This window comes from Lissotriton helveticus, chromosome 3_2 (assembly GCF_964261635.1).
Source record: "Lissotriton helveticus chromosome 3_2, aLisHel1.1, whole genome shotgun sequence".
In the NCBI taxonomy this organism is placed as follows: Eukaryota; Metazoa; Chordata; class Amphibia; order Caudata; family Salamandridae; genus Lissotriton; species Lissotriton helveticus.
In genome coordinates this window covers 346,141,973-346,157,646 of record NC_136062.1, presented here as the reverse complement: position 1 = coordinate 346,157,646, position 15,674 = coordinate 346,141,973, and the positions used below count along the sequence as shown (strand labels likewise).

General features: G+C 39.0%; 1 protein-coding gene across 4 annotated transcripts in view; it reads left to right on the top strand.

Annotated features, from left to right (window-relative positions):
* ANO5 (anoctamin 5) overlaps positions 1-14,979 on the top strand; it is a 303,496-nt gene extending 288,517 nt beyond the window's left edge. For all 4 annotated transcript variants that reach the window (XM_078684222.1, XM_078684221.1, XM_078684220.1 and 1 more), the window contains one exon: positions 12,589-14,979. In XM_078684222.1, the coding sequence (XP_078540348.1) occupies positions 12,589-12,813 (225 nt within the window). In that variant the 3' untranslated portion in view covers positions 12,814-14,979. The remainder of the gene's footprint in view (positions 1-12,588) is intronic.
* Positions 14,980-15,674: the final 695 nt, after the last annotated feature.

Below are 15,674 nucleotides of genomic sequence, written 5' to 3'. Positions count from 1 at the left end.
TATTCAGAGTTCAGGGAACGCTGTGTGCTCGTTGTTTTAAAAGTTATTCTCGTTGTTCAGGGGGGAACATCATATCAGAAAGACTTGCAAAAAATTGGTCTACGACATCAGGTGAAAGTTCGACCAAGTTTGAAAATGCTGTAATAGTGTGAGAATGATTGCTATCATCGATATCAGGATCAGCAATGCTCACAGAAGGTTGTACCTGTGTGGTGCTGCTTTCATCTCGTACTCCACCGCCACATACTCGTAGTGGTAAAGTCTCAACGAATGCCGTCATCAGAATAGGTAGCCGCTGGGGACAACACGATGCATGAGTCATTACCGGCCCTAGAAGGTATCTGTATCCATTGGTACTGCTGATGGTAGTGTAAGACAGACGTCCAACACGCATTCTTCTCCGCATAGCTTACATCGAAGCACAGGTAAGATGCAATCTTGCCAGATTGATCTGAATGAAAGAAACCAAGTTGTACTTAGATCTCTTAGCCGGGCAAATCCGAGAACTTTAGTGATGCGGTCCCGGTAGCGTATAGCTAGGATCGTTTCTCCCATCGTTGCTGGAGTCTTGTCTGTGGCTTGGCTTGCCATATCAGAGCAGAAGAATCAAAAATAAAATTCCTCCTACGAGTCCCAATAGAAGAGGCACACCGCCAAAAATGGAATGCACAAAATTCGGGATAATGCCAGAACTGTTTCAAAGGGTGCTAACAGTCCCGAAAAAATTGTCTTAAATACATGTGCGATGCCACTGGTATCAGACATGTTTAAGATTTGACTTGACGGGGCAATTTGTTGATAATAGGGAATGTATCTCTGCCGCTGTCCTTGCAACTTGCAGATCATACGTTTCTTTGGACGAGGTCAAAGGCACAGTTGTCTGTAAAAGAATAGACTTCATTCTGCTTAAAGTATCAATTTGAATAGAAGAGATATTCAAATAAGGCTATATTGCCGCCTCCATGTCTGAATTGCTGTTTGGATACAATACTTGCATACAGCAAGTGACCATGGAACTAACGCTCACGAGATAGGCTTTTCCTGGCACCATGCCACAACAGCTGTGGTCACTTATTAGAACGTAGCTGCCGTTGGAAAGCTGTCTGAAAAAATGGCTCTATCTGAGTTGTAGGAGTGCCGTGCAGGTGACATGAAAGGTTATTTGAAGACCCTTCACAAGCTCCATGCAAGTTAATACCTTGACACAGAAGTGTACCACTTAGTGAATCGTATAGTCTGCTCCTTTTTGTGCCAAACTGATTTGTTTATCAGTAAGGTTAAAGATAGAAAATAATGACGTTGTGTTGACGCCATGGCACGTAGCCTGAATGCAAATTTTGCAACGTCCAGCCAAGCTGTACATTAGAACGTAATTGGGACTGACCATGTTGTAACATTAGTAAGTCCTGCTCTATTATATCAATAGCAGATGATACGATACTGTCCAGTGAATATATTCTGGAGGACAGAGTCGTTAACCCATTGTCCACAACAGAAAGTGATTTTTCCAAATTTAAAACGATCAATTTCTCGTATTTTTTCTGCTGTTTCAATTTGTGTTTCTTTCCTAGCCTTGTTGTATGCAGCGTATATACCGGCCGCTATGAAACGTTTTTGACGCTGTGTGCGTGGTCCCAGTATGAAATCACGCAAGTCAGCACCGTCTTTAAGTAAAGTCAAGGGTTGCTTAATTTCAGCCAGTGTGGATTTCTGTAGCCATTCGAGGCATAGTTTCCCTACACTGCATGTTGTAACTATCCCTGGATGTTGTCTCTGGGAGAATCTTGGGTCTGTCCTGTTCAGTTTTAACCCCTATATTTTGTTCAGGAATCTATCTTGACAGTTATTTATGTCTGTGGGCCAGATCAACCATTTTTTCCAATCAGGATGTGTTCTGTTTTGGTGTAAGATATGGGATACGTCTATCTCCACTTCTGTAGTACTATTACTATCAGGTATGGGCTTCGGAATAGACGGTTTATTTAAGTCTTTTATCTTGGCTAGACCAAGACAGGTTGTTTGCTGAATGGTGTCATTCAGGAATATTAATTGTTCTGGGATCATGCAGGCTCTAAATAAAGCTTCTAAACCTTGGACCTGCCATTCTTTTGTACCCCAGATGGTTTTTGTTTCAATGTTGTTTTTCCAGAGTTCAAAACCAAATGTAGTCATTTTTTCATAAAATGTTTCAGTATAAATCAATTTAGTATTCGTCAACATTGTTTTCATTCCTGTCTTATTTAACATTTTAAAATAAAACGTTTCTGCATCACTTGTGTTAAACCCTGAGAAGTATTGGAATTTCTCATAAAATGTTTTTGAGCTGCCTTTTGGCGGATTCGGACAATTTTCCCATTGGTTATAATTTAAAACATTTCTAGGCTGAGCAGTTTTATGCAAATAGTGATCACCAAAATGATTATAACAATATAACTCTTCATAATTTGATGAACCCTATAAATAATCATGTTCTGTAAATTTTGCTGACATTACTAAATCTGACATCATATTATTATGTTCAAAGTCCCAATCATCAGAGAAAGTACTCGGTTTTACACAGTCACTTAAGGAAACCTTAAACTGGTGTGGATATTTCAAGAGCTCAATCGGGCCATAAATTTCATAATCAGTTTTGTCCCATGCTACCCCACCGGGTATTGGATTGGCTGTGATGTTCACTGATGACAGTTCTCTTTTCTCGATGTGAGATGACTTGTGAGGCTTTAGGACCAAGTTGATGTTCTGATTTGCTGTGTCCATTGTACTGTATTTTTCTTCAATGAATTTTCCCAAACAAAGAACCATGATGAGCCAAAGCAGGAGGAAAAGTACACCTAACACAATCCATGGAGAAATCAGATATGTTTCTTAGAGTTGAAAAAAGAGTTCAGTTACTTTGTCTTTGAAAGTTTTTGTTGCTGGCGTTTCTTCATGTTCACTTGGATCATCAGAAAAGTCATCGAAATTGATGAAGTAGCCAGATGCAGTTCTGTCAATTGTTGAGATTGCTTCCGGATTTTCTTTAGTCTTTGGATCTTTCTTGGAGACATTAGTATAGTCCGATGCTACATCATTGTAGACCGGTGTTTCTTGACGAACTGATGAAATTTGGGTTTCAAGAGGCACAAGTTCCATGGCTTTGTTGCATAGTCCATTTTTATTCACTGCAGGTTTATCAAATGTGATTAGTCTCTCAGTTTGTACCTCTTGGATTGTAGCAAATTTTGGTATTCTGCTATTTCTTGGGAGTCCACTGGGCCTACTACTTATTATTGGCCACATGATTGTGGTTTTACCAGGTCGATGGATACAACTCGGTTCTCCTTTTTACCAGCAAGGGGCGGTAGTACAACTGATCTTGTTCCGCTGACAGCTAAGACAGGTACTGCTTTTCTGTAAGAAGGCCCAAATTCCTTCTTCACCGCGATCTTCTCTCTGACCATATCCCCAATCTTTGGAATCCAGACAGGTCTTGCTGGGACAGGTGGTTTTTCTTCAGTGGCTGTTGGCTGTTGTTTTAACTTTATGTTACTCAGGTTTCTTCTTGTTTCATTTAGGTCCTCTAAAACAGCCAAACGGTCTTTGATGTCAAAGCATTTTTCTTTTACCACTGAAGTGTGACTATCAAGATCCTGAATGTTCATTCTAGTACCGAACACTAGTTTGTATGGAGTGAGACCTTTTAGAGAATTTCTTGGCAGATTATTAAGACTACGTTGGACACTTGTTAAATGTTTGACCCACCCATCACTCGAACCTAATACCCTCGCTGTTATAGATTGCTTTATGTCCCGATTTTTTCTTTCCACTACCGCACTTCCCTCAGGATGGAATGGAGAAGAGTACCGCAATGCAATGCCCATGCTGGCCATGGCCTCCTTGTAAGCTCGAGAGCTAAACGCAGGACCCTGGTCAGAATGTAGCATGCCACTTGCGTATATGCCGATAAAGACTCGCAAATCTTTGTATAACAGTTCTGGCGACAGCCGAGCGCTGGTGTCTGCATTTTAAGTGAATCTAGTCTTAATATGTATGGGATCGCGCTTCTCCTGCTGGATTTTTGCGTATAGATAGCCTTATGCTTTCTAATAGAGGTATCCTGGCACTAGTCTGGTCCGGTTCACGACTGCGATCTCTGTTGCAGTTTGGACAGCTCTTTGCAAATTTGTAATGTTGCAGGCTCATCCCCGGCCACCAGTATTCTGATTGTGATTCTTTTAGAGATTCCTTGATCTCTTGGTGCATTAGAACTAATCCCATGTGTGCCGCTTCAATCAAGAAGACTCTCCTGTTCGTGTTTGGAATTACTCTATCCCCCACTCCAGGGATTTGAGCAAAAAGGAACGGAGTTTGCATCTATTATGTATGTATAATTGAGTGGATAGCCGAGAGGTAATGCTGCATAGTCGCCTTTTAATGAGGTTTTTACCGCGAGCATTGTTTCTCAGTCTATGTATTTTTTAGTACGCTTTTTTGTGGCTACGGAAGCCGGTTGAACCGCTTCAGCTGTGGCTCTGTTAGCCAATGAATTCCCTGCAACGTGAACGCCATCACGTTTATGACTCAGTGTATGTATCACGTGAGTCTTTTGTAGTTCTTTCTGCAAAAGAACTACTTGTTCCCAAAGCTTTTTATGCTTTATTGTGGCACCTGTGTCATCCTTGTAACCGTTTTGAATCTAGGTCTGTATATTATTATTGTAAGACTTGACTCAGAAATGCGAATCGCACACTATTAGTGTCGGGAATTCACGATCGGCATTTTCAAGCGCCATCTTTAAAGATCTTATTTCAGTTCGCTGAGTGATTCAGTTTTGGTAATTAATGGTCTGAATTTACCTAAGCGCCAGCGGCCTTTAACAATCGCGCACGCCGCGTTTTAGGATTTTTACTCTACATCATAGTGTTGTGCAAATCTGTCCATGTAGATTACACATGTGTGTACTGTTCAAGAGGCAGAATTTCGATTGGCAGAGGATATTCTTCTTCATATTCTAGATCTTCTAGTTTTTTCATTTTCGGGTCAAAATTGTATTTCACGTCTTCTGCAGCAAGAGAATTTTCCCATTGTTTCCATTTTGGATCTAATTCCACATCATTCAAATTGCGTGTGCTTGTTAATGCCTCAAGGGCTGATTCTGCTGTTAAAACAGTTATTCTTCTGCCTTGGGCTTGTGCTCTTTCTTTTGCTACAGCAGTGTGAACAGCAGTTAGAATTTGTTCAGTAGAATTGAATTTCATTTCAGCTTGTGGGTATAAGTGTGATTTGTACGCTATTGGGACTGTTTCTCCCTCATTAGAGGTTAGGTAGGTGAATCCGCATCTTCCTGGGATGACTCGGATTACAAGGTTGCGTACGTTTTCGCGTGTTTGCAATTTTGTTTTAGCTAACATGTCTGTTTGCAATGATCTTAAAATTTCTGTGTGTTTCTGAGTCCAATTTATTGGTTTGAAATCAGGTTTTATTAATTCATAGAGAGGTTTAACCCTCTGCCTAATTTAGAATGTATGTTCTTCCGAAATTGAGGAAACCTAGTATTGATTGTAAGTTCTTCAGCGTTTTAGGTGCTTGGAGTACAGCACACTTCTCTAAGAAGTTGTCTGCTAGGCTCTTGCCCTCACTTGATAATTCATATCCTAAAAACAAGACAGTTAGATGGGCAATTCATGACTTTTTAAAGTTGAATTTGTAACCCTCAGCTGCAAACCCAAGTATTATGGTGTTCACTCTTTTCAAGTGTGTCTCCAGGTCATCATCTGTTAGATAGATGTCATCAACATAAGATAATGCCTCATCATCATATATTTGTAGTAACTCTGTTACCCTTGTTGAGAATAATCCTGGGCTATTCTTGAATCCCTGTGGGAGTCGACAGAAGTGTTTTTGCGACCCCATTATTGAGAAAGCGGTCAAATACCTGTTTTCAGGTGTAATGTTTTGACAAAAGCATCCGTTAGAGATGTCTAATGTCGTTTTATATTTTTTGCGCACGATGTTATTCATCAGTGCTGCACTGTGTGAGTTTTGTACTGCAAATGTTTCGCAACAGGAGTTTAAGTGTCTGTAGTCCAAAACTAGACGATATGAATCGTCTGGCTTGGAGACAGAAACAAAGGATTGTTCATTTGTGAGGTGCATGTTTCAATCACGCCCTGATATTCAAGTTGATCTAAGATCTCCCTGACTTGCTTTTTAGCTTCTTGTTTAACTGGGTACCGCCTTTGTGCAGTGGGTTGATTTTTTTTAACTGGATTTTGTGAGGAGGAGAGTCCTCATCCCATCCTACATGATTTTTGTATAATGCAGGAGCTTGGGCCACTGCCCATTTTCTTGCAAGTGTATATTTTTTATGAATTGGAATATGATTTGAGAAGGCAGGCATAATCATTTCTTCCCCATGAGGGCACTCCCTGACAAACTCTTGTGGCCAGTCTTTCTCAGCTAACAGAATGTCATAGCCTTTTGAAAGGTTATCCCAATAGAGACCCCTTACTTTCCTAGTCTTGTCCCCTTCTATACGTAATGTTATTTCGTATATTTTATGAGGTTTGCTAGCTCTGGTATCTGCAGTTTCCACCTGAATGTATTTATTCGTGTCCACTATCTCCAGAAGATTCATCAGGGTCTTGCGAGCTATGGTCACTTCTGCTGCGCTGTCTAGCATTGTCTGAGCCCACTCGCCGTTTTTCAGTTGTGTCCTCAGTATCCTCGGCATGTTTAATTATTTTAATACTGGCTACCTTCTTTCTTGGAAATTGTAATTTTTTACTTTGATGAGCAGGTACTTTGTCTTTGGACTTGACGTGCTCTTCCTTGTGTTCTGACCGTCCTCTTCTTTTCGATTTCTGTGAGGAAGTCTGAAAAGATCGAGAGGGACGTGTATCAATATCTTTATCTATCAGGGTTTCTCAATTTATCCCTATCTCTAAGGTTGTATCTTTTCTCAGAGGACTCCCTCTGGGGAGACTTGTGTCCTCGGTCTGGAGATCTCTCTCTCCATTGAGGAGACCTTCCTCTGGACTGGAATTGTTTTTCTTTGGGAGTGGATTGTTTATTACCATCCCAACTCTTTTTTTGGAGTATTTAGATTATTTTTAATAAAAGTTTTTTCAGGATTTTCAGTTAGTTGGGGTTTTACTGGTTTCCCACCCAAATTATCTCTACCTAGTTCTTCATAGGATTTTTCTATGATTCTGGCAAGTTCAAATGGTTGTTCTGCTATATCTGTTTCTTTCAATTTCTGCAGGTATGTTATGTCGTCCATTGCCAATTGAACTAATTCTCTATATGCTTTTGTTAATTCTTTTATTTTAATTAAAAGTTCTTCGCTTGACATTTTTTCTATGTCGGATTCTGGTGTGTAGCTGGCTAGAACCGGCTGCGTGGCTCCTGGTCTACCTAATGGACCGAGCCTGGTGATGTGATTTTGATGTTTTAGGGCGCCTTTAAACCAGAGCAGGTGCTCTTGGTAATTTAGTGGGATTTCAACCTCCTCGAAAGGAGTGTATTCATCCGGAGGTTCCTCTATTTTGTAATAGTGGAATTATTTTGTTACAGCGTTTGCTGCTGGAAAGTGTATCCATGAATAGAATATCTCGGTCTGCCGATATTCATGGGCCTCTACCACGAATATGACTGTACCACCTCGTGATGATAGTCCATTTTCTATAAGTTTAATAGTTATAGTTCTTCTTATATTTGCCGGGATGATAATTGCATCCGGGTCATTCTGTTGGAGAGTTGTCATCTAACAACAGTTGAGACGCTGTAGCATCTCTTTCTTCGTCACCGTCCGGCATTTTACTGACAGTTTTTTTTTTTGTTGCAGAGCAAGTTTCAATGAAACAAAGATTAGGTGCACAATATTTTGGAACACTGTATCCTTCAACTTTGACTAAACCAAAAACTATACATAGGAATCTCTTCCTACTAAGTTCCGGCGGATATTGACCTTTTACCCACTCCAGAAGTCTTTTGGAGTTTTTACGGGAAAAAGGGTTCTGTGTGAAAAAGCACGACTGAGTTACTCTAGTGTCTTGCGTTAGATTATCGCCTTACCAAACGTTGGGCGCCATGTAGTGTAGTTCCTATATTCCCAATAGGCTCTGCGCATTGGAATAATATAAACAGCAGTGTATACGTAGGACTGAGGTCGACTAGGTCTCTACTGACTATATTAGACTTAATTAGTTTTGCCAGCTAGCTCAGAGGTCACTAGAAACTTTCTCGAATGTTCAGGAAAGAGTTAACTCTCCTGATTTAGACAAGAAGGGATTAGCTTCTGACAACCGCATATACATGACAACTTTGCTCCCTCCGAATAAGAGTGTATCTCTAGAGTCGTGTGAAAACAATAGACAGCTATTTTACTCAGTCAATCGTGCATACTTAGTTTCACCAAAGTGCAGAGAAATAGAGAGACGGCCGTTTTCAATCAAAGGTGTTATTTATTGAACAGTCTTCTTTCTCATGCAAGAGAAATGAATTGCCAATATTGCAATACTTATCATAAAGTAAAGTGCATACTGTAAAAGGAATATTATGAAATAATACTGTAAAAGCATGGATATGGTTTCTTAGCCATATGATACTTTAAAATGGATAAAATATATACATACATAAATACATTGACTAACGTACTCAACTGGTGCTTCTAATCTATGCCTACGGTGTACCTGACCTAAGCCTAATACGTGGGAAGGAGTAAGTAAGTAGCAGTTTAAGTTAAGTTGTTTTTTGCCATGGAATCTGAATCAAGAATTCTCTTAAGGGTTTAGTCTGCTCCGTACCTGGGTAATAGAATGTAGAAAGTCTGGTATCTCTCTCTCAGGACTCGATATCCCAGAAACCCACAAGGGTGGCTGGAAACACCGGAGCTGGAATTTTCTCAGCTGGAGAAAGACAGCGTCTTTCTCAGTGCGTCAAAAGGGAGGGGCGGCGTCCGTGGGCTCTCGCATCAGCTGGGCTCTCGGGCAAGTAGATAGCCGCTCTGCTCCAAACCACCGTGTGTTTGCTTAAGGCAACGTTGGTATATTTATACCTGAAAGGTGCCAGGTTTGACGTAAGGTTGGACATAAGACGTCAATAAAAAATATCACTAAGAACTGGCCGTTCTTTCAGTGCTCACAGGAGTTCTAGGACAAATCAAAACAAAAGCATGGGGAATTCCCAGGTTGCTGGAGGTTTGGTTTGTTTAAAGAACGCGTTGTACTTTCTAGGAGTCTTGGGGAGTAGCCTTGCCGTATTTGGCCCGCTTGGGCTATTACTAAATATGGATATGATTCTTATGCCTTTATAAGGATATTATTTATTACAACCATATAAGGGCATAAATCGGGAATATCGAATTAGGGTCCTAGATAGAAACACAACAATATCTGAGTTTAAGGCAGCAAATTGGAATTCACTTATTATGAGGCAGTTTGCAGCCCTAACAGGCCCCTCATTATCCAGAGACTACCTTGAGATCAAGCATGAAGTAAAATATGAAGGCTATTGGGATCTAATTGCCACCCACAAAGACAGGAAACTGTACCATCAGTTTATTGTGGGTTCACTCCCTACTAATGTATTACCAATAAATGGTGTAGCTCGAATAGCAGCAATTGCCCATTTTGCTCTGATTTGAACAAATCACTGGTACATATTCTATTTGCTTGCCCAACCTATAGTAAACCTATGTCCAGATGGCTGAAACCCATATGTATAAATTTGGGGACCAGGTCAAGCAGCGAGGCATTTAGGATTCTAAAATCATCTATGGAAGTGTCCACTGTGATCACTTTTGCCAAGTTCTTGGGCTGGGTGTGGGTGATTAGTTGGAAAGAGAGGAGCCCTAGGTAAATGTGCTCCCTATTTTTTAGACTAACATTTTTGCACTATGTACTTTATTGCACCAATACTGTACGAATAAAAAACTGATTTGTAAGCTGAATCAATGAAAGTTGGTATCCTAGGCGGCAGTATTGCTGGGGTGAATTTTTAGCGTTTTTAAGTTATTTATCGTATTATAAAGAAATTTATAGAGTGGGTGATTTAATCTCACCTGATCCATTTTATGTTGTAAATTGGACATATGTTATACTCACCTCTACGTATTATGTATTAACTTTTGTGATTTTTAAAAAAAATCGAAATAAGTTTTTGACTGACTGACTGGCATACTTACTTTTTTGCGAATGTAGTCTGACTTAATACATCGGTTGCTGTGCAAATAGGTCATGTCACAAAATTGCCAATCATATTGGGTCACAAACCCACTTATTACATAGAACTCAACTATCAACCCCCTTTGATTGGCTTCAAACAGAAGAATGGTGACGTGCAAGGAACAGCAGACTGCTATCTCTCTGTTCTTTTTTACAAATAGAAAACAGTTTGCTATTTCAAAAACCAATAGAGGACTCTTAGGACTCCTTTCCCTTGGTGAATCAGTTGCAACCTTTTGAGGCTTTTGTAGCTGATGGTTTATGACGTGAATTATAGTGCGAAATGATTGATCTCGTATGTTCATAATTGCAGGACGCTCCTTCCAAATTGGATTTTAGTGTGGGTCACAAAACTTATTTTAACGAGTTAGAAAATATGTTTTAACAAAGGTTTTGTACATTTGAAAAAGGCATTTTGCAAATGCAAACAAAGTGATTCTGTGAATCACAGGGTTGCAAATGCAAAATACCTTTGAATATTTGGCCCCTATTGATTTATGAGGTCATTTTGAGTTTGACAGATGTGGGGCATCCGCCAAACTTGCAGTTTACCTATCACTTTTTGTGGTGTGTGAACCAAAGTGCTTCTGTTAGCAGAGACGCAACAGAGGCACCATCAGAAGTCTTTGACGGGACAGCCCATCTGCCACTGGGCCACTGCTGGGTTGACAGGTGATAGAAATGCTGTCTCACCCTACCTTCACTGGATTTTGTCTCAGGACCACCATCCAAGGCAAAATACTCGTAGGCAGGAGAATCTATTAATGATCCAGCGCACCGGGAGATAAGTCTCTGTATGTGAGGGTGATTGATCTTTTGATTTCTAAAACAAATTCTGGATTTGGGAGTTTTGTTCTGAAAAAACAAAAAAGATTTGCCAAGCAATGTCATACTACCTCGCATCCGCCCATCAAACGGCTCTACCTGCAATTAAACTGCCAACTACACCCAGTCATGTGACCCAGGAACAGACTACAGGCACCAAGTTGTTAGGGCCGAAAAATGCAAACTTTCAAGAAAGGGGCTTTTTCAATATTGTAACTTGAAATGTCTTTACCGTTAATGGTAATTTCATATTACAATTTTTTCAGACACTAGATATTAAATCTAAACTTGCTCCCAATCAAAAGTTAGTACTTAAATATAGCCCTGGGCGTAGTTTATGGAGTTTTTCTACACGGAACATTGCAAAGTAAAAAAAAAAACTCAGCTTAGTTCCGTTATTGGCAGAGTGCAGTGCGAACTGCAGTTTGTGCTGGTATTCCTGCAGCTTGAGTAGAAATTCTACCCAAGCAGCAGCTTGCACACCTGAACTTACAGTTCGCGATCTCAAACTTACAGTACGCGATCGCGAGCGGGGAAAAAACTCTGCGGCACAACGTGAAGTAGAGTTTTCTGCACTCTGTGAGCTCCGCTGAGTGCAGGCAACTCTGCAAACTCCACGAGCGAAGCAAAGTACACCGCCCAGGCCTAATTAAATGTACTAAGGCAACACTATGTTATCCTATGGGAGAGGTAGGCCTCACAGTAGCGATAAACTAACGTAGTAGTTTTTCACTCCCAGGACATGTAAAACTTAAAAGTACATGTCCAACATTTTAATTAGAATGAACCCTGCCCTATGTCCTACGGAGGGCCAACCTTAGTGTGACCTATATGCACTAAAAAGGGGGTTTAATGCTAGCCTAGGGGGTTATGTTGCTCAGACAAATTGGCAGTTTAAAACTGCGCTCGGGCTGTAGTGGCAGGCCAGGGATAGGATTTCAGTGGCTTCTTAAGTGGGTGGCACAATCAGTGCTGCATGCCCACTAGTAGCATTTAATTTACAGACCCTGGTATATGGTATACCAATTTATTAGTGACGTATACGTAAATTAAATATGCCCATAAAGTGTAAACCAGTTTTAGCATGTTTTAGGGAGTGTACACAAGCACCTTAACACTTGTTAGCTATGGTAAAGTGCACAGATTCCTAAAGCCAACAATAATTAATTCAGCAAAATAGGCGGTTGAAGGAAAAAAGTTTGGGGGGACGCCCACCCTAAGGTTGACAGGTCTAACAAGTATGCAGACTGAAGGTGTTGCTTTTAGTTTAAAGTAGAACTTTCAGTTGCTCTGGAGGCAATTTAGTAGTGTAATATTCTAGTCCTTATTTGTATCTTATTTGTATCAAAATGTGTTTGTTTTGTTTGCCTGTTCTATCGTTATTGTAGAAAATGTTGTTAGTGACTTATGAATGCCTCATAGTACATCATGAACACTTTTGAAGATAAGTTTTTTCCAGAGGTGAGACAGTGGGTGATGGAGGAGTAGTATTTCAAATGATGATAGTCCTAATAAAGAACTAAATATAATGAATATATATTTTTATTTTTTTCAGCATGTTGTCTTTTTAGTCAAATTCTTTGTGGCATGGATGATTCCTGATGTACCTTCAGAAGTGAAAGCCAGAATCAAACGTGAAAAATATTTGACACAAAAAATTCTACATGAATATGAACTTTATAAACTGAAGGAGAAGCTAATGCAAAAAGAATGTAACGTGGATATTGAAAAGGAGGTCATTGCCACTGAAGGAAAAGTTCAGTTGTCTGAATTGATGTAGGTTTTTTTATCCAGTGTATTGGTTTGCTTGTGAAACCTCAGCCCTTACCTTATACCTGTCTGTGCAATATACCCAAAGCCATACGAAAATTAAAATCTTTTTTGCCAGTTAAAATAATTGTATACAAAAAGGTTTTTCCGGAAGTGGCTAAAATTCAAGAAGTGGCTACGTTCAGTAAGCAACTGTATTTTAGCAGGGGCTCTGGTAGAAAAAAACACTTGAGAGGATTTTTTTCTCTACCTATACCTGATGTTCCATTTCTGGACAACTAGGATTGTGGATGGCCACCTTGAGTTCCTGCACCTTCTGTTTGTGACGGAAAAATGCCTGCTTGCTCCTGGCTACAATTTCTTGTTGAACTAATTCCCAACTAAATTATGGCCAAGCATTCTCCCAACGCATGGTGCTTTCAGTGACAATTTGAAGGTGAACTCTACATTTTCCCAGCATCTTTAAGAATGTTTTTACTTTGCTTATTAAAGGTTAAGAGACACCAGGTAGGTTTGCGGTGGTAGAGATGGTATTTCATAATTGGACCAGGAAAATGCTTATTGGATGGATGGGGACAATATTTGTGCGTACTAACTGAACATTAGTCTGAAATTTCTGGCATTTAAATGTTGTGATGATTTTATGTCAAACAGTTTGAGCTCATGCTGAGAGTTATCCATGAAACTTAAACTATTGTTTTTAATACTTAGCCAATGGTTTTAATAGTCAGTATCTATTTAACTTCTTGTGTAAACTCCAATACTGTAATCCTGCCAAGTATGTTGCAAAGATGACTTGGACAAACAATTGCTCGTCACTGACATTTAGTTATCTGCAGATCACATGTTAGCACCTTGGTGAAGATTACTCAATCTCCCACCTCAAGATTGACAAGTTGAGAACAATTCAATAAGTTGCTAGTAACATCTATTACTCATGGCGGTTAGAAATGGCACCAGAGTGCTACAAAACCAAGGTATGAAAACATGTTTTTACTGAAAAAAACAGGTGTTCTCATTTTAGTTAAATGTATTTCTTCAAAATTACCCAAAATGACATATTCTTGAGCTTTTTATCCAAATCAATAAGAAGGCTTAAGTTCTCAACTGGCAGCTTTTGTGACAAAAGTCGAAGGGGTTAGAATCATACTTTATCTTGAGGCCTTGTTTGTCCTTGGCTGTTTCAGGTGTAGAACGGGAGGCTATACTCAGCAGCTTGTTGCGATTGCTTGCCATTTTGGGAATCATACCAATAATGTGTGTGGTTGTATCTGTATTTGACACTGTGCAAGTCTAGTGCACGTTGGTTATTTTTTACTGTAAATTATAATTGTATTCATGTCCTCTAATCTGAATTTTTTTTTTTTTTTTTTTTTAAACAAGATTTTATGTTTTATTTTGATCCATAGAGTCTTTCTGTGTTAACAGAAGCAGGGAACTAGCCTGATGTTTTCATTTTGTTAAAGGAATTAATGTGTGCTTTTTATAATCCGTCCTCGTTTTATATCATTCTCGAGATGTAATCAATATATTTTATGATGTTATTACGTTTTTACTCATGTAAAAACTGCTCAGTGCTTAGTGCCTTGTTTATATGCATTGGACAAACATTTGTGTAAATTATCTTTGACTGCTATGTATTTGGCTGACGTAAAGGTGTGCACTTACATGTAAAACTCTCTAAACACAGTAGCTAACAAGTATTTATACTATGCTTTCAAAATAGATTACGCTTTGCTGTTAAATTGTGCAGTGAGTCAGTATTATGCAAATCATGTTGTTGGATTGCTCCATAGAGCACCTCATTTTAAAAGGCAAATTGAGGATATATTTCCCTAAGTTATTGATGCCTAATCTATATTTGCACTTCGTAATTTTCTAGACTTGAAGGACTGAAATCGTCAACTGTCCAATGGATATACTCTGTATTAAAAACCTTCATGTATATTATTAAATGCATGAGCAGATTTGTGAATCCTGACATGCTGATGCAAATATTGAAATTGGTGATGACCATTATTCTACAGGTGTTATTTCTAACTTTGGAATTAAGTCATGATAGATGCCTTGTTAGTGTATACAATCCATAATCCTTCCAGTCTTATCATTATCTTTAACTGATATTTTACATGTCAAAATAAGGAAGGCTTTCATATTAAATCTCAATCTTCCAGTACAATTGTTTCCAGTCATCTGCTATTGCATTTAACAAGGAGCAAATAGACTCAAAATCCTGCACTACATAAAAATGAGTAGAGAATTGTTGAGATACTCACAAAAGTATTGCACCTAGTATCAAATCTTAACAAGCATAACTGAGATCCACATTGGCATTCAAACATATTATTTTTCTAAACATTTCTACCTTTTTCTACAGTTCTACTTACTATTTAAGGTACTGTGATTTAGATTAATCAAGGAAGCCATGACCGAATTCATTTTTTTTACCAAGAATCTGCAAATCAAAAATCTGTTTTCCTTAAAGAGTTATAGTCTGTCATGTGAGTGACACTTTTATTTTGTAAAAACGTTGGAAATTCCTCTATGGGCAAACACTGCAGAAACGTAAAGTGCATTAAACCAAAGAAAAAATCTTATGTAAATGTATATGCAGATCTCATGTAAAATGAACATGTATTTGAAATTTCATACATGTTTCTTGAAAATAGAATGGCTCCCTGCCAGTCTAAACATTCAGGCACTTTCAAGATATAGCATTTCAATCTAATTATGTTATACAACCACTTTAATTTCAATTCATTATCCACAAAATATGATTGAGCCTTTGTTGGTGACGGAGGTTTTGAATATCACATTTTATTCCAAGGTTAATATTGCAGCAGCAGATATTAAGAAACTGATATTCAAGTG